General features: G+C 43.4%; 1 protein-coding gene across 1 annotated transcript in view; it reads right to left on the bottom strand.

Moving 5' to 3' along the window:
* Window positions 1-16,175, bottom strand: part of ACACB (acetyl-CoA carboxylase beta) — a 155,466-nt gene extending 139,291 nt beyond the window's left edge. The window contains exon 1 of the mRNA XM_006870435.1: window positions 15,532-16,175. Coding sequence (XP_006870497.1) covers window positions 15,532-16,175 — 644 coding nt within the window. The remainder of the gene's footprint in view (window positions 1-15,531) is intronic.
* Between the last annotated feature and the right edge of the window lie 728 nt (window positions 16,176-16,903).

The raw sequence follows: 16,903 nt of genomic DNA, 5'->3' as shown, positions 1-16,903 counted from the left end.
TAAAATGCATATAAAACTTCACTATCTCAACAACAAAATACAAAGAATCCAATTTAAAAGTAGGCAAAGCCAACCTTGTGGTTAGTAGTCCAGTGCTTATCCTACAGCACCATTTGGGCTCCTTTACATTTGTTTATTTGTTGTTTTTATATATGTTGTTGTTCTTAAGTGCCGTCAAGTTGATTCCGGCCCATTGTAACCCTGTATAGGGTTTCCAAGGAGAAGCTGGTGAGTTTGAACCACCGACCTTGCAATTCAAACGACTTTGCAGTCTGATGCATTAGCCCACAGCACCACACCAGGACTCGTTGTTGTATATACAATGTATAAATAAAGCAAAGACACATGAGAATATAAATAAATCAAAATGTTAGTAACAATAACAAAAAAAAAGTAGACACTTCACCAAAGAAGATATTCCAGTGGCTAACAAACACATGAAACATTTCTAATTATTAGTCATTATCTAGCGATTACAACTCATAGCAACCTTATACATAGGTCAGAGTACAAATGCCCCATAGGGTTTCCAAGGCTGTAAATCCTTATCAAAGCTGATTGCCACATCAAATCTTTGGATTTGAACACAACCTTTCTGTTAGTAACCAAACACTAACCACTGTTCCACCACAGATCCTATTAGCAATTTGATGTCGTCGTTAAGTGCCATCGAGTCTGTTCTGACTCATGGAGACCCTATACAGGGTTTCTGAGGACCAGTGGGTAGGTTTGAACCACCAACTTTGCTGTTAGTAGTCCAGTACTTATCCTATAGAGCTGGGGAGATGCAAATTAAAACTACAATGAGATATCACTTCACCCCAGCAATAATGGCACTAATCAAAAACAAAATAACAACAGCAAAAAACAAAAAAAAAAAACACACCAGATGCTGAAGAGGTTATGGGGAGACTAGCACACTCATACACTGCTGGAGGGACTTCAGAATGGTACAGCTAAAAAGCTAGAAATAGAAATACCATGCAATCCAACAATCCCACTCCTATGTGTATATTCTAGACAAAAAAAAAAGCAGTGTCAGGAATAGACATGTGCACACCCATGTTAATTACAGCACTTAGTCACAATAGCAAAAAGATGGAAGCAATGTAAATGTCCACCAACAGATGAATGGATAAAACAAACTGCGGTAACATACACATGGAATTCTATGCCATGGAATACGAGAGCATTAAGTTAAGTGAAATACATCAAACACAAAAGGATGCATATGGTATGGAATCACTATTATAAAAAGTCAAGAATAGGTTTACACACAGAAAGAAGCATTCTTTTATGGTTTTCAGGGAAGACAGGGCAAGCAAAGGGAAGCACTAACTAGATAGTTCGTTGTTGTTAAGTGCTGTCGAGTCAGTTCCAACTCACAGCGACCTTATTTAGGGTTTCTAAGGCTTTAAATCTTTGTGGGTATGCAAGAATAAGAGGCAATTTTTACAAATGTATTAATATATACAATCCTGCAACAGCAGTAATAACTAATAATAACTTGTGAGCAGATACATAAGTAAATATATATGCTAAATAGGAGAGGGAGTTTGAATGGGAGTATATCCATATACATGTGTGGGTATTGTTGTTGTTAAGTGCCATCGAGTTGGTTCCGACCCATAGTGACCCTGTATAGGGTTTCCAAGGAGCAACTGGTGAGTTTGAACTGCTGACCTTGTTGTTCAAATTGACTTTGCAGTCCAGCGTATTTCCACAGCGCCACACTAGGACCTCTATGTGGGTATGGTGGTATAGTGGCAATACATTTCTACATATGTTGCTGTTGTTCCTAGGTGTCAAATCACAGCAACCCTATATAGGCTTTCCAAGGCTTTAAATCTTGGCAGGAGCAGGAAGTCTTATCTTTCTACCACAGAGCTGCTGGCAGGCTTAAACCTTGGACCTTGTGGTTCATAGTTCAGTGCTTATCATATGGAGCCACTGCTCTCCCATATTTCTACATACATAGTTGCAAAGTCCTGGTATAGTGTTGTATGGTAAGTACTAGACTGCTAACCTCAAGGTCAGCAGTTCAAACCCACCAGCCACTCCTTGGAAACTCTGTGCAACAACAAACGGCACACAACAATGACAAGAATACTCATATAGAGGGCACAGTTATAGAAACTACTGAGACACTGGAATTGAACCGCTAGACATGAAGGCTAAGGACCGCAGTGTTCAGCGACATCTAGGTCAATTGGCAAAATACAATTTTTAAGGATAAAACTTTACATCCTGGTCTGATGAGTAACATCTGGGGTCTCAAAAGCTTGTGAGCCTCTATCTAAGAAGCAAATCTTGGCTTCTTTCCTCCTGGAGCAACGGAAACAAAGTAAAACACAAACTCAAGGAAGCATTAAGGACTGATGGGCCCAGAGGAACCTCTAACCTGAGACCAGAAGAACTAGATAGTGCCCAGCAACCACTACCAACCACTCTGACCAAGACCACAACAGAGGGCCCCAGGTAGAATGAGTAAAAAGAAAAAAAAATGTTTTTAAGGTGATGGGGAGGAGTGATGTAGAACAAAATTCAAAGCCAGAAAAAGACCAGACTTACTGGTGGGTCTGAAAGAGACTGGAGAAACCCCCAACACGACTGCCCTGAGAAAACCTTGTAAATTGAAACTGAAGACACTCCTGAAGACTTTCATCCAAACAAGTAACAGATGGAACTGTAACACAAACAATGTGAGGAATGTGCTCCTCAGAACCATCAACTGTAGGATACCAAAAGAATGGTATTTACACAAAAACAAAGATGAGAAGACAGGGAGGGGCAGGGCAACTGGAAGAATGGAAATAGCGAATCCAGGGAGGAAACAGGAGAGTGCTGACAGACACATTGTGGGGACTGCAAATAACATCACAGAACAACCTGCGTATGAGTTACTGATTGGAAAAACGTATATGCTATGTAAACTTTCACCTAAAGCATAATAATATCATTTTTTAAATCTTTCCTAGGCGTCCTGGTGTGGCACTATGGGTTAATGCACTGGACTGCAAAATCTGTTTGAACTGCAAGGTCAGCGGTTCAAGCTTACCAGCTGCTCCTCAGCAACCCTATACAGGGTCACTATGGGTCGGAACTAACTCGATGGCATTTAATAACAACATCAACAATTACTCTAAAGCAAAGATGACAAGGGGACAGGGAAATTGTTTTTAAGTGCCATCGAGTCGATTCCAACTCAGAGCAACAGTATAGGGTTTCTGAGGAGCAGCTGATGGATTTGAACTGTTGACCTTCTGGTTTGCAGTCCAGTGCGGTTCCTACAGCACCACACCAATGGAACAAGCAGGAAATGCTGACACACTGTAAAAAAAGGTAACTGATGTCGAATGCACGGTACTTACCAACAACAGTAACAACAATGCCAATGAACAATTAATGCTAAACTTGTCAAATGGGACCCTAATTTGCTGCGAAAAGTGCTTCTACCAGAAACATAGCAAAATATATTATTTTAGATTAATGGAGTCAAATCAATAGGATGGCACAGAACTGGGCAACATTTCATTCTGTTATACATGGAGTCACCATGCTTCAGAGGCAACTAGATGGTAACTAACAACAACAACAATGTATTTTTAAAGAAAAAGGCTTCTACTCAAACAGGTTGCTATTTTAAAGTAATAGAACCTAGAAATCTACAAAATGGGCCCTTTGAATTGTACCTTGAGTAAGAATGCTGGTTCTGCTCTAAGAAGCCCTAAGAACTCAATTTCCTCATGACAGCATCCACTTTGTGCCCCATGGTAGTGTTGTGAACACGGCATAAGATCCCACCCACCAAGTGCTCAGCTAGGCATGCTGAGAGGACCCTAGGAACAGCAGCAGTAACTACCGTGACACATCAATTGGCCTTGAACTCAAATTACGGGGACAACATCCAGTTCCTCCATTGGATGAGGAGTCTCTGGAGTAGAGTGGCCCAAAGTTCCCAAATTATTTGTGTGTCCCTTGCTGCGTCCAAAAGCTGACCTGATACGCTGTTATTGTGAAGTGCCATCCAGTCGGTTCCGACCCATAGCAACCCTGTCTAGGGTTTCCAAGGAGCAGCTGGTGAGCTTGAACTGCCAACCTTGCTGTTCAAATGGCTTTTCAATCTGACACATTAACCCACAGCGCCACACCAGGACTCCTGACACGTAGTTGTACAGAAAGTGTTTCTAGAACAGGCAAACTGATTCCAAGATAATAATAAAGAATGGAGTATTCTTCACTATACTATTTTTACACATAATATCAAAAGAGTGAGAACCAGATTAAATATTGATTAGTAGGGCATTGCTCATTTTAAGGTAGACCCATATAAAGAAAACATTATGGACCCAGTAAAAATATGTTGTAGCTAGGCGGTTTGCAAACTTCTGCAAAGAGCCAGAGAAAAACAGCTTTAGGCTTTGTGGATCAGCTGAACTCTTCAATTCCACTACTGAAACACAAAAGGAGCCATAGACAAGACACAGACAAACGGAGTGTGGCCATGTTCCAACAATCAAACTTTACAATGGAAACTGAAATGTGAGTTTCATGAAACTTCCATGTATCACAATACGGTATTTTTTTAATTTTTTTTTAATCCATTTGAAAAGTAAAAATTATTCATTCTTTGCTCACAGAGTTCACAAAAGCAGGTCAAGAGCCATGGTTTGCCAAAGCCAAAGGTCAATGAAACCTTAAAAGTTGAGCAAAGAAGTTACAATGCAATATATTCTATATGATTCACAGTTATAAATAAAAACATATCTGCACAGGAAAAGCTACAAGGATAGATAACAATTGTCCATAAAGATCACGGAATTGTGGAATATGAGTGGTGTTTGTTTCTTTTTGTTATGGACAATTTTCTAAATTTAAAAAAACCGTGAAGTATTCAGACACAGAAATGTCTACACTGTTCAGGCCTTCTTCAATGTGGTACTTGCTCAGGTCCCCGTGTACCCTTCAAAATCACTAACACCACCTTTCTCAAGGATAGGTGGGCAGGCAATCGGTCTGCCAAATCCAGCTAGACACTCCTGTCAGGAGCAGCTAAAGTCTTTGCACAGTGGGCTCCATCTCTTCAGCGGCCAAACTGGAGCCTGCATTCCCTAGGGAGGGTGGTGGTCAAGGGGGCAGTGTTGTCACCGGGGAGTCTGTACATGGCAAGAGACCGTACAAGGTAACCCAAAGGTCAGAATGAAAGGAACAGGCTTACTTACTTTACTTTGTGATCAGAGAAACAGACTTTGCACTTGGCAGGACTCATGATGACAGCCCCGCCGGACAAGCCCACCGGGTTCCTGCTGGGGTGCAGAGCAAGCACCCCCCAAATCACTGAAGTAGGCCCGAGGAGTGGGACTCAGTAAGGCTGCCAAGTGGCGACGGGGAGGTGAAGATGCGATTTTACAGCAAGTTGGGCCCGGTCCTGCGGCAGCCAGGAGGTACTCTAATCTGTGCCGCGCTTCCTCCATCCCGAAATGCTCGCTGCGTGCAAGAATCGGGGGCTAACCCGCCCGTCCCTGGCCCGCCCCCTTCCAGGCCACTCCCACTGACCGGGCCACGCGCTCTTCTTATCCCGCCCATTGGACCAGGCCCCGCCCCGGACGACTCCGCCCACTGGATCAAGCCCCGCGCCCCGCCCTACCTCACCCTTGACGGGCATCTGAGCCCAGCCAATTGCAGAGTCGCCGCTGACCTAGGGCGACAGACACAGCGCCTGAGGCTGTTAAAAATTCCTCCACTACTTTCTTCCTAGTGTGGCGCTGTGAGTTAATGCACTGGATTGCAAGGTCGGTTTGAGCCGCAAAGTGGCGGTTCAATCTCACCAGTCGCGCCTCTACGCAGTCTCCGCGACGGCACTTAACAACAACAAAACTTTCCTCACTGTAGGATAAGCACTAGGCTGTTAACTAACAAGGTCAGCCGTTCAAACCCACCAGCTACTCCTCGGAAACTGTAGACAGGGTAGCTATGAGTCTGAACCTACTTGATGGCACATAACAAGTAACAACTACTCTCCTACGCTGCTGGTGTTGCTGGTATACACGAGTTCTAGGATGGACTCTCTTTACATATTGATGTTGTTGTTGTTTGGTGCCGTCGAGTCGGTTCCGACCCATAGCGACCCTGTACAGGGTTTCCGAGGCTGTTAATCTTTACAGGAGCAGAACGCCTCATCTTTCACCCGCGGAGCGGCTGGTAGTTTCAAACTGCTAGCCTTAAGGTTCGCAGCCCGATTCGTAACCACTACGGCTACCAGAGCTCCATTACATATTGATAGCTGGAGAAAATTCTCAAGCAAATAGTAGTTTGACTACACATGTAATAAGGAAGTGGTAGGAAATAAGGAGAAATGTAAAATGGGAGCTACCCCTACTGTACCTGTGCTTCCAAGTTTTTGCTTTTGTTTATTCTTTCCCTTCCGCAGGTATTCATTGTTCACTGCAACCCCACTGAGATTCCAGGATATGCGTTGCCCTAAATAATCTCTTGAGAAGATAAAGAACATAGACAAGGGGCTTCAAAAGGTTAATGTAAAAATGGACCTAAAAAATAATGGAATTTTTCCACAAACTTTTTGAAGTCCTCTAGTACTGTGCCGTTTGTATCTTTGTGTCAATTACCCTTCACAACAAACCTGTTTTTATCTCCATCATACAGTCAGGAAACCACAGCCCATGGGCCAAGCTGATGGCTCAGATCACAGACAGATGATTGGAACTCAGACAAACGGATTCTCAGGATGCATGCATGCTTCTGCCAATAGTAACAATATACACAAAGTATCCTAAATACTCCCCAGAAAACAGTGCAATCCAAATCAATGTAAACTAAGTTCATAAAAACAAGCAAACACTGGTGGTGTTAGGTGCTGAGTTCTGTCATAACAACACTATCTAAGCACCACAGAATGAAACACTGCCCTATCCTTCACCATCTTCACAACGGGTCCTATGTTAGAGCCCACTATTGGCAGCCACTGTGTCCATCCATCTCATTGAAGGTCTTCCTCTTTTTCGCTGACCCTCTGCTAAGCATGTCATCCTCACTTCTAAAGAGCATTCTGGATGTACTTCTTCCAAGACAGATTTGCTCATTCTTCTGGGAGTTCGTTGTTAAGTGTCTTCGAGTCAGTTCCAACTCATAGCAACCCTTTATAGGGTTTCCGAGGAGTGGCTGGTGGGTTTGAACCACCGTCTTTGTGGTTAGCAGTCCAGTGCTTATCCTACAGCACCACACCAGAACTTCCTGGAAGTCCACGGAATAGTCAATATTCTTTGCCAACCCAACAATTCAAAGACATCAAATAGAGTGAATGTTTGCAATTGGCTTCCTTTCAAAACGCATAGTCAGAACCAAACCTCCAGAGGGCGCCATTCACAAGGCCACAATGTAAACAGAGCCTCCTCTGGAACTGAGAACATAGAGCTAAGTTGTGTTCTGTTGTTGTTGAGTACCATGGAGTTGCTTTAACTCATAGCAACCCTGTATAGGGTTTCCAAGGAGGAGCTGATGGGTTGGAACCACTGACCTTGTAGTTAGCAGTCCCGTGCTTATCCTATAGTGCCACTACAGGACTCCACTTGTGCTTTAAGGATATAGTAAATAAAGTTTCAACAACTGGTTTAAAACAAACAAAAATACAGGTGAATAGAATTCTCAGTTCTTCAGTTTCCAGAAGGTTCTTTATGGCCCTTCACCTCCCCCCAAAAAGAAACCTACATTAGGCTGACTTCTTTTGGATGGTTTCAAGCCCAAACCAAAAAGTATTCCTTTCCCACATGCCTCAAATTATAATTTGGTGCTGTTGTTAGTCGTGGTTGCATTGATTTTAACCCATGGAGACTGCTTGTGAGCAGAACAGATCTGCTCCATAGGGTGTTCGATGCTGTGTCCTTTCAGAAGAAGATTTCCAGGCCTGTCTTCCAAGGGTGGGTTTGAACCTCCTCCAGTCGTTAGGTTAGTAGTCGAATGCTAAACCATTCGTGCCACCTAGATTTAAATTTATTGCTGTGGAATCTGTTCAGACTCATAGCGATCTCTTGGACAACAGAATGAAACACTGCCCGATACTTGTGCTATCCTCACAATTTAAATTTAGCCACCTCATAATTGTGTTGTTGTTGTTGTTAAATGCTGGCAAGTCGGTTCCGACTCATAGTAACCCTGCCTGGGGTTTCTGAGGATCGGCTGGTGGGTTTGAACTGTCAACTTGCAGTTCAAACCGACCTTTCGGTCCAGTGCATTATCCTGCAGTGCCACCCCAGGACTTGTTAGATAACTTTAGAGATAACCTAACCCACTCACCAGAAAGGGATTTCATTTAACTATGGGTAGGTTTTATATTTCATCAGAATTGTAATAACTTGGATTTTTCTCTGCCTTCATTATCTGGGAGGGAGAGAATAATATGCACAATTCTGCACAACACCACCTTTATGCAAACAACAACAGTTGGCATTTCCAATGAAGCAGTTCAAAGTTGGCTGCTTATAGTCTTGCGCTATAAGCTTTTTCTTTCAGACTTATCAAAGGCCAAATTTTACTTGTTGGCATTGCAATAGGAAAACAGGCTAATGAAAATAAATACACACAAAATCAACAAGAAAATGAACATGCAAGTGAGTAAAACATGGTAGAAAGACTCATGGAAGAACTGCTCTTGGTCCTGCCCCTCCCACCAAAAGACCTTGGACAAATTTCTTCTCCCCATATCCTCTTCTGGAGTCCAGTGTGGCACTGTAGGATAAGCACTGGATGGCTAACAACAAGGTCAGCAGTTCAAACCCACCAGCTGCTCCTTAGAAACCCTATACAGGGTCGCTATGAGTCAGAACTGACCAGATGGCACTTAACAACCACAGCCTTCTGTAGAATGTCATCCAGTATAACATGCTTTCATTACAAAGAGGAGAGGAAATATTGTATTAAGTATTATTGGTATATTATGTGTAAAACAGAAGTGAATCATCTTTCTAAAACATACTGGTGCTTAGGGATTGTTTCAGTTGTCCTTAGATCAAAACCAGTTGCTGTCGGGATGATGCTGACTCATGGTGGACCCATGTGTGTCAGAGGAGAACTGTGCTCCAAAGCCTGGTTTTTTTAGAAGTAGATCGCCAGGGCTTTCTTCTGAGGTGCCTCTCAGTAGACTCAAACCTTTAACCCTTTGGTTAGCAGTCAAGCACATCAACCTTTGTGCTCACAACCAGTTTCTGGGAACTCCAGTTGCTGGATGAATGTCATAGTCAACCTCTTCCAATCTCCAAATAAGACAGCTCAAAGAGAGGGATCTCTTTTTCTCCCAGGCTCCTGGAAATCATTTTAAGAGCTAAAACAATTTGAAAATGAGGTCTCTGCCAGCCTCTTCCAAGATAAATAAATGAATGAATAAATAAAGACTTCATCAAAAGATCCTCAACATTCCACTCAGGGACAAATAAACCACCTGCTCGGTTATAGCAGCACAATGTGTTGAATGTAATGAAGGTCACTGAACTAGCCACTTAAAACTGGTTACAAGGCAAACTTTGTGTTTTATATATATATATATATATGCATTTTTTTTACCATAATAAAATGTTTAAAAACAAACAACCCCTCCCACAGAACTATAGACAATTTAAGATTTTAGGACCTAATTTCTACCCAGAACTGATGGTAATAGTCACAACGAAGGGTCAGGCAAGCCCACCAGGATTGCTTTGGGAGAGGACAGTACCACGTGCCTGACTTCAGTTATCTTTCCTGATGTTCCCTATCTTCTAGGTAGGCCTTCCCAAACCCCTAACACACACACCCTTTATGTCCAGACCCCTCAAATCTCCACTCTCCTTCCCAGACCCACCAGTCAGTGCTGCTAAACCTCTCATCTCAATAGGAAACAAAGGTTTGGGAAGTAGAGGGGAGAGCTTCAGTACCTGTGGACTACTTTGTCATTGTATCAAGACCTGTCACCTGCCTTTTTAATTGCTCGTCCTCCTCTACCGCCAAAGGTTGCTACATCTTAAAGGTGTGTGCCTGTCCAGGGTTATAGGCAAAGTCTTAGGAGGTGGCCCATTCAGCTGATGGGATCTGGACCAGCCCCTGGGCTGTCTGCACCAGTCACTCCCCACCCACGATCTCAACAATCCTGTGAGGTCGACACTATTATTATCCCACTCTGACAGAGGAGGAAACTGTTAAGTTGGAGAGGTGATGGGACTAGCCTGAAATTTGAACTCAAACCTGGCTGAGTTTAGGAGCTGGGTCCTTCCCATGACACGGGGCATCTTACTTAATGATGATCCCACTGAGCTAAAGACTATAAGGAGGGTCTTGCTGCTAAAAGAGTTTATTGTCAACTCATGAAAAACATTCACAGTTTCAGAGTTTGTCTTCATTTCAGGACTACAGTTGAGGGATTCTGAACCTACTGCATTCCATTAATTTGTTCTACACATGCACCCTGCCGAGTAGGTACTATTATTTAGCCGTGGCTTGAGTCTCAGGGTATCTTACCCCAGGGCTTATGTGCACTAACCACACTTCTTTTGAAACAAAATAGGGTCCCTCTGAACAGGAGGCTATGTGTAGTCAATGAACAGTAAGTAGTTTTCTATAACCTTCATTTAGCAGTACATAAGCAACTAGTTTGACATGTCATAATGTACTCATTAGCTTTGTTTCTAAGGGTTGCATGGAAATTCTAAACCTTGGGGACTGTTTCAAAATCCAAGGAAAGGCTAAGTTCCAACCACTGCCCAGAAATGAACCTAAAGGGAAGGAGAGGGCAGAGAAGGTCTCAACGGATAGTACCGAGTCATTGGATGTATGTTTTTAGCTAGGCCTTATCAGGCAAGAAAAAAGGCAATTTTTTTGCAACCATATTAAAAACAAAAGAGGCACTATGATACTGGAGGTGTCCTGGTGTGGTGCTGTAGCATCAGCACTGGACTGCTAACCACAAGGTCAGCTGTTCAAACCCATCAGCCGCTCCTCAGAAACCCTATACAGGGTCGTTATGAATTAGAACTGACTCCACAGCACTGTACAGGGTCGCTATGGGTCGGAACCAATTCGAAGGCACTTAACAACAACAACAACCACAGCACTTAACAACAACAACAATATGATACTAGAAGCTACGACTGCTGTATTTCAAATACCAGTAGGGTCATCATGGTAAACAGGTTTCAGTGGAGTTTCCAGACTAAGATGGACTAGGGGAGAAAATGCCTAGTGACTTACTTTTGAAAAGTAGCCAACAGAAACCCTGTGGGTCCTAACAGAATCCTATCTGATAGAGTGCTGGAAGATGAGTCCCCTAGGCTGGAAGGGACTACAGCACAGTGGTAACAATGGACTCAACGTACCAATGGTCAGAAAGATAGTACAGGGCCAGACAATGTTTTGTTCTATTCTATATAAAGTCTCCACGAGTCGGCATTGACTTGATGACAACTAACAATGACAAAGATAGAAGAAAAAAAAAATTGGATTTAATTCCAGAACTAGTGTACAAAGTCACAGACTTTTGTGGTGGAAACAGAAAATTCCTAACTGCTAAAAAGCAATAACAAAATACCTATCCATCTATCTACCATCTATCCACGCTTCCATCCATCTACCATCTATCCACCCATCCATCCACCCATTCATCCATCCATCCATCTATTCATCTACCCATCCATTCACCCATCCATCCACCACCTACCCATTCATCCATCCACCCATCCTGCCACCCACGCATTCATTCAGCCAGCCAGCCATTCACTCATTTATCAAGTACTTTGTATAGCCTGGGAATGAAGAATTCTGTCTTTAGCAGTTTACGCTACTCCTTTTATTAATGCATTTGACAAATATTTATAAAAGTCTCCATGAAACTTGCACATGATGCTCACTGAAGCACTATTCACAATAGCCCCAAAGTAGAAACAACCCAAATGTCTATCAAATGATGAATGGATAAACAAAATGGGATACATACATGCAATGGAATACTACCAATCTGTAGGAGAATTTAAGCCTTGATACATGCTACTGTAGGGATGGAGGCTTGAAGACATTATACTAAGCAAAATAGCCAATCACAAAAGGACAAATATTGCAGGAACTCACTTATATACAAAAAATCAATAAAAGACAAATGTAAAGAGACCAGTGGTTCCCAGGGATGGTGGTGGTTGTTGTTCAGTGCTGTCGATTTGGTTCCAACTCATATGACCTTGTATATGGTTTCTGAGGAGCAGCTGGTGAGCTTGAACTGCTGACCTTGTGGTTCAAACCGACTTTACAGTCCAGTGCATTAATCCACGGTGCCACACCAAAAAGCCCCCCGTCACTGAGTTTGATTCTGACTCATAGCAACACTGTATAGAGTTTTTGAAGCTATAAATCTTTATGGGAGCAGAAAATTGGTGGGTTTGAACTGTCCACCTTGAGCTTGTACTCCAGTGCTTAATCCTACAGCACCAGGAGCAGAAGAGAGGGGTAAAGGAGAGGTTAATGGTGATTGAAAATCACAGTGATTAAGGGTTTGGCTGCAGTTTGTTGTTGAAATTGCTGTACACCTAATAAAAAGTTGAATTAGCAAAAGTTATGTGGTGCTACGGGTTAACGCTCTGGACTGCAAAGTTAGTTTCAAACATAAAGTTGACAGTTCAAGCTTACCAGCCGCTCCTCAGAAACCCTATACAGGGATGCTATGGGTTGGAACCGACTCGACGACACTTAACAAAAACAACAATGTGATAGATATATTTACAACAACTACAAAAACGAATAGTTACTGAGGTTATGTTATGTATATCCAAACACCTCATGAGGTTAGGTTTCTTGGTTTGGAGGTTTAGGGTCATTGTTTCATGGGATATCCCAGTTAATTAACCTAATACTGTTTTTCATGCTTCTGTTCTACTTTCCAGTTCATTGTGTAGTGTCTGGGGTCTTTAAAGTTTGTAGTCAACTATCCAGAACACGAATCAATGGTCTCTATTCATGTGGAGCAACAGAGAAAGAAGGAGAAGCAGAGCAAGAGGAAGAGATGGAAGTTGTGTCCAATTGCCTCCTTGAATAACTGTCTCTTTTGTCATGTAACCAAGAGAACCAAATGGTGCCCAGCTGATAAAAAGGAGGAAAATGCAGAGAGAATTTCAACTTCTCATGGACTCCAGACTTTCTGGAGTCATGGAGGGTAGATAAACATCTGAAATTATTGCCCTGAGATTATCTTTAAACCTTAAACTGAATATCTCCCCTGAAGTCATCTTAAAAACAAACAATAGTTTCATGTAACTAGTGAAAACTATCTGCTTCGAACATTCTTCCCTTTGAAGAGCCATCTGTCTGGGCTCAAAGTAGCAAGAATAATTTGAAAGATGAAATAGGACCTAGGGGGAGCAGTGAGTTTATATTGATGGGGCAGGAACAACTCAGAAAATTCGGGAGAGGGAGGAGCCTAGAACAAGTCAAAGAATGGTCAATGTCACTAAATCGTACAAGAGCATGTAGACACTGTTGAATTGGTACATGTTTTGCTGTGTATAGTCTCAATAGCAACAAAATAAAGAAAAGTTGTTAAGTGCTGTCTAGTCAGTTCGGACTCATACCAACTCCGTATAGGAGGACTTCAGAGGCTATCCATCTTTGCAGGAGCAAAAAGCCTCATGTTTCTCCAAAATAAAAGCTGATGCTGGTGGTGAGTGGTGTGCCTTGGAGTCGGTTCTGACTCATAGCAACCCCGCTTTGGGTTTCCATGGCTGTAAATTTTTACAGGAGCAGATAGCCTTTCTCCCATGTAACAGCTCGTATTTTCGAACTGCTGACCTTGAGGTTAACAGCCTACTCATAACCACTACGCTAAAAAAGTCTCCATGTCCCAGCACTAAACTAGGCAGTGGGGAGAAGCCAAGTGCTTGAGGATCATGGACAAATGTGTACAGTCTAGGATACAGGGACAGAAAGGAACCAAGTAAACACATAAGGAAACATATCTGAGACATAATCTCAAGGAGCGATGGTTATGAAGGCAGCAAACAGGGGTGATTGAACAAGATAGTGAGGCAGAGATGGGGAGCTGGGAAAGAGGAGAAGTACTTTAATGGTAGGAGGGGGACAGGTAGGTTTACTGGTGACTTTGTAGAGCCAGTAAGCAAAGAAAGCTGAGGTGGAGGAAGGACCAGCTACATAATTTTCAGGGCCCAGAACAAAATGAAAATGTGGGCGTCATGTTCAAAATTTATTTCAGAATCTCAAGAGGGGACTATAGAAACTAAATTAAATCAAGCTAGATTCAATTTTCTCTAGCCACAAGGCTCTGAGTGGAAAGACCATAGAAGAAGCACAGCCAAGAAGCCAGCCCAGGTGGGAGGGCAGGGGGTGGGGCAATTTCCCTTCAGAGGTTCTAGCAAGTACAAAGATCAGAATGGGGATGGGACAGTGAGTGTCCTGGATGGTAAGGTCACAATAGGAAGGTGAAGGTCCTCTGAAGACCCTCTTCCTGAACCACAAAACTAAATCTATACATTTTCTGTCAATTTCTAGCCAATATCACAGTTGGCAGACTGGAGGTGAATGGGGACCACCCAGTGTCTTTCCAGGAAGACTAGGAGTCCTCCTGGTGGGACACTGTAGTGGCATGGTGGCGGTTCAAACTCACCAGCAGCTCCTCAGAAACTGATACAGGGTCGCTATGAGTCAGAACTGACTTGACGGCACTTAACAACAAACGAACAACAGTTACATGTTGAATGAATGAACAAATGAATGGATGGTCCAAACTCACCAGTAGCTCCTCGGAAACCCTATACAGGGTCGCTATGAGCCGGAAATGACTGGATAACACTTAAAAACAACAATAATCAACCAGAGCTCCTTCTGCTTAGAACTAGTTACATACAAGGTTATCTTCCCCAGCTAGGCTGAGACGGTCTAGAAAGCCAGTATTCTGCCGTGGGGCCTCTGCATTCAATAGATGTTCCTATGTAGGTGGGAAAACTTATGCCTTCTACTTTATATATTAAAAAGGGAAAAAATAACAAAAAACCCTGGTTCTGTTGAGTTGGTGCTGACTCGTAGTGATCCGTGTGGTATGGAGTAGAACTGCTCCGTAGAGTTTTATTGACTATCAGCTTTATGAAAGTAGCCTACCTGGCTTTTCTTCTGTGGTGCTACTGGGTGGATTCGATCCACCAACCATTAGGCTAGCCGTTATTGTTAAGTTCTGTAGAGTTGGTTCTATGCAAACCCTTTGTACCACTCAGGGACCGCTTTTGACATGTTGTTGTTGTTAGGTTGTTAAATGTCATCAAGTCAGTTCCAACTGATACCAACTCTATATAGGCTTTCCAAGGTGTAAATCTTTGCATGAACAGAAAGCCTCATCTTTCTCCCACAGAAAGGCTAGTGGTCTCGAACCAGCAACCTTGTGGCTCATAGTCCAGTGCTTATCTATGGAGCCACCAACATGCATGGGCCAACAGATGGTTTGACTGGATGGGTGAAGGGAAGGGGAGGGTGCAACCCACCCAAGCTCTGAGCACCTACCTCATAGTGGGGACAGCAGCCTCAGGTTCGCCTGCAGTAAAAGCAATGTCCAGGGACAGGGCCCCCAGGCTGGCCCTGCTGCCCTTCCGGGAAGATGCTCGGAACAAGCTGCCACCAGGGTCCTCGTCAGAGGAGTTGTCGTCAAAGGAGCCCAGGATGAAGTTGGTCATTAGCTGTCTCTTGACGTGAGCCTGCTTCTCAACTTCTTTGGAGAAGGGCCTGGTTTGCTGGCCCTGCTGCCTGGTGAGGGAAGACAGGCCACTATTTTCTGGGGCCGTGGTCTCTGTCCCATTGGCTTGGAGTTCTGGGGAGGCCGATGGGTCACTGGAGGGAGAAAAGTGTCTCTGGGGCTTCCTGTGTGGAGGTGGTCGGGAAGTTCTCTGCCGAGAGGCATCTTTACAATCTTTGGGGGAGGCTGGCTCGGCCTGTTCAGGCATCATTTGCAGTGAACTGCCATCCTCCGTTTTCGGCAATGGCTGTCCTGAATTGTCTGAGTCCGGAAAGGGTTCCTGGGTCTGTATGACACTCACTTCGGATCCGCTCTTAGTGATCGGGTTAGAGTCTGTCATGATCTTCCAGATTTTCAACCAGGAGAAGGTCAGGCAGGAAAATATCAGACAGGACACCAACAGAAGCAGAACCATTCAGAAAAGCTGTAAAGAGAAAGAAAGAGGCGTCTTAGAGACTACATACTCCACCTACCTCTCCTCTCTTCGTAAAGCTGGTGGGTCCAGAGGCAGTCAGGTTCTGGGCATCAGCAGAGAGGCTAGGGTGGGGGTGGGGAGGACCACAGCAGAGATCCTGAGACCGAACTAGATGGTGTTTGTCTACTCCACCAACTGCTCCGAAAGGAATCATATTAGACAATGGAGACAAATTCACCTTCCAGCTCGGTTGCTAATTTGCTCTGTAGCTTTGGACGTGTTTCTTAAACTCCTCTGGATCTCAGTTCCTCACCTCTTGTTGAGGCATAGTTTGAGGGAGGATATATAGTTTATTCCATTGATAAATTCACGTCCAGGATTGGCAATACATGCATAACCTGAATTACAAACAGTGCCCTTGAAGGAACTAAGTGAGATCATGTATGCTAAAGGTCTGGATGATAGCAATATCATTAAAAATAGTCACAGTGCAGAAACAACTAAACCACCCATCAGCTGGCAAACTGATAAACCCAAGGTGGTATATACATATATCCATAATATGGAATATTACTCACCAATAAAAAGGAAGGGAATCATGATATATGGTACAACATGGATGAACCTACATCCTACATTGGTGAGTAGAAACTGGAATCTTAAAAGCTCATGAGCAGCCATCTAAGGTGCAACTATTGGTCTCTCCATGTGGGGAGGGAAGAAGAGTG

This window comes from Chrysochloris asiatica, unplaced genomic scaffold (assembly GCF_000296735.1).
Source record: "Chrysochloris asiatica unplaced genomic scaffold, ChrAsi1.0 scaffold00142, whole genome shotgun sequence".
Lineage (NCBI taxonomy): Eukaryota > Metazoa > Chordata > Mammalia > Afrosoricida > Chrysochloridae > Chrysochloris > Chrysochloris asiatica.
This window is presented reverse-complemented; position numbering and strand designations above follow the sequence as displayed.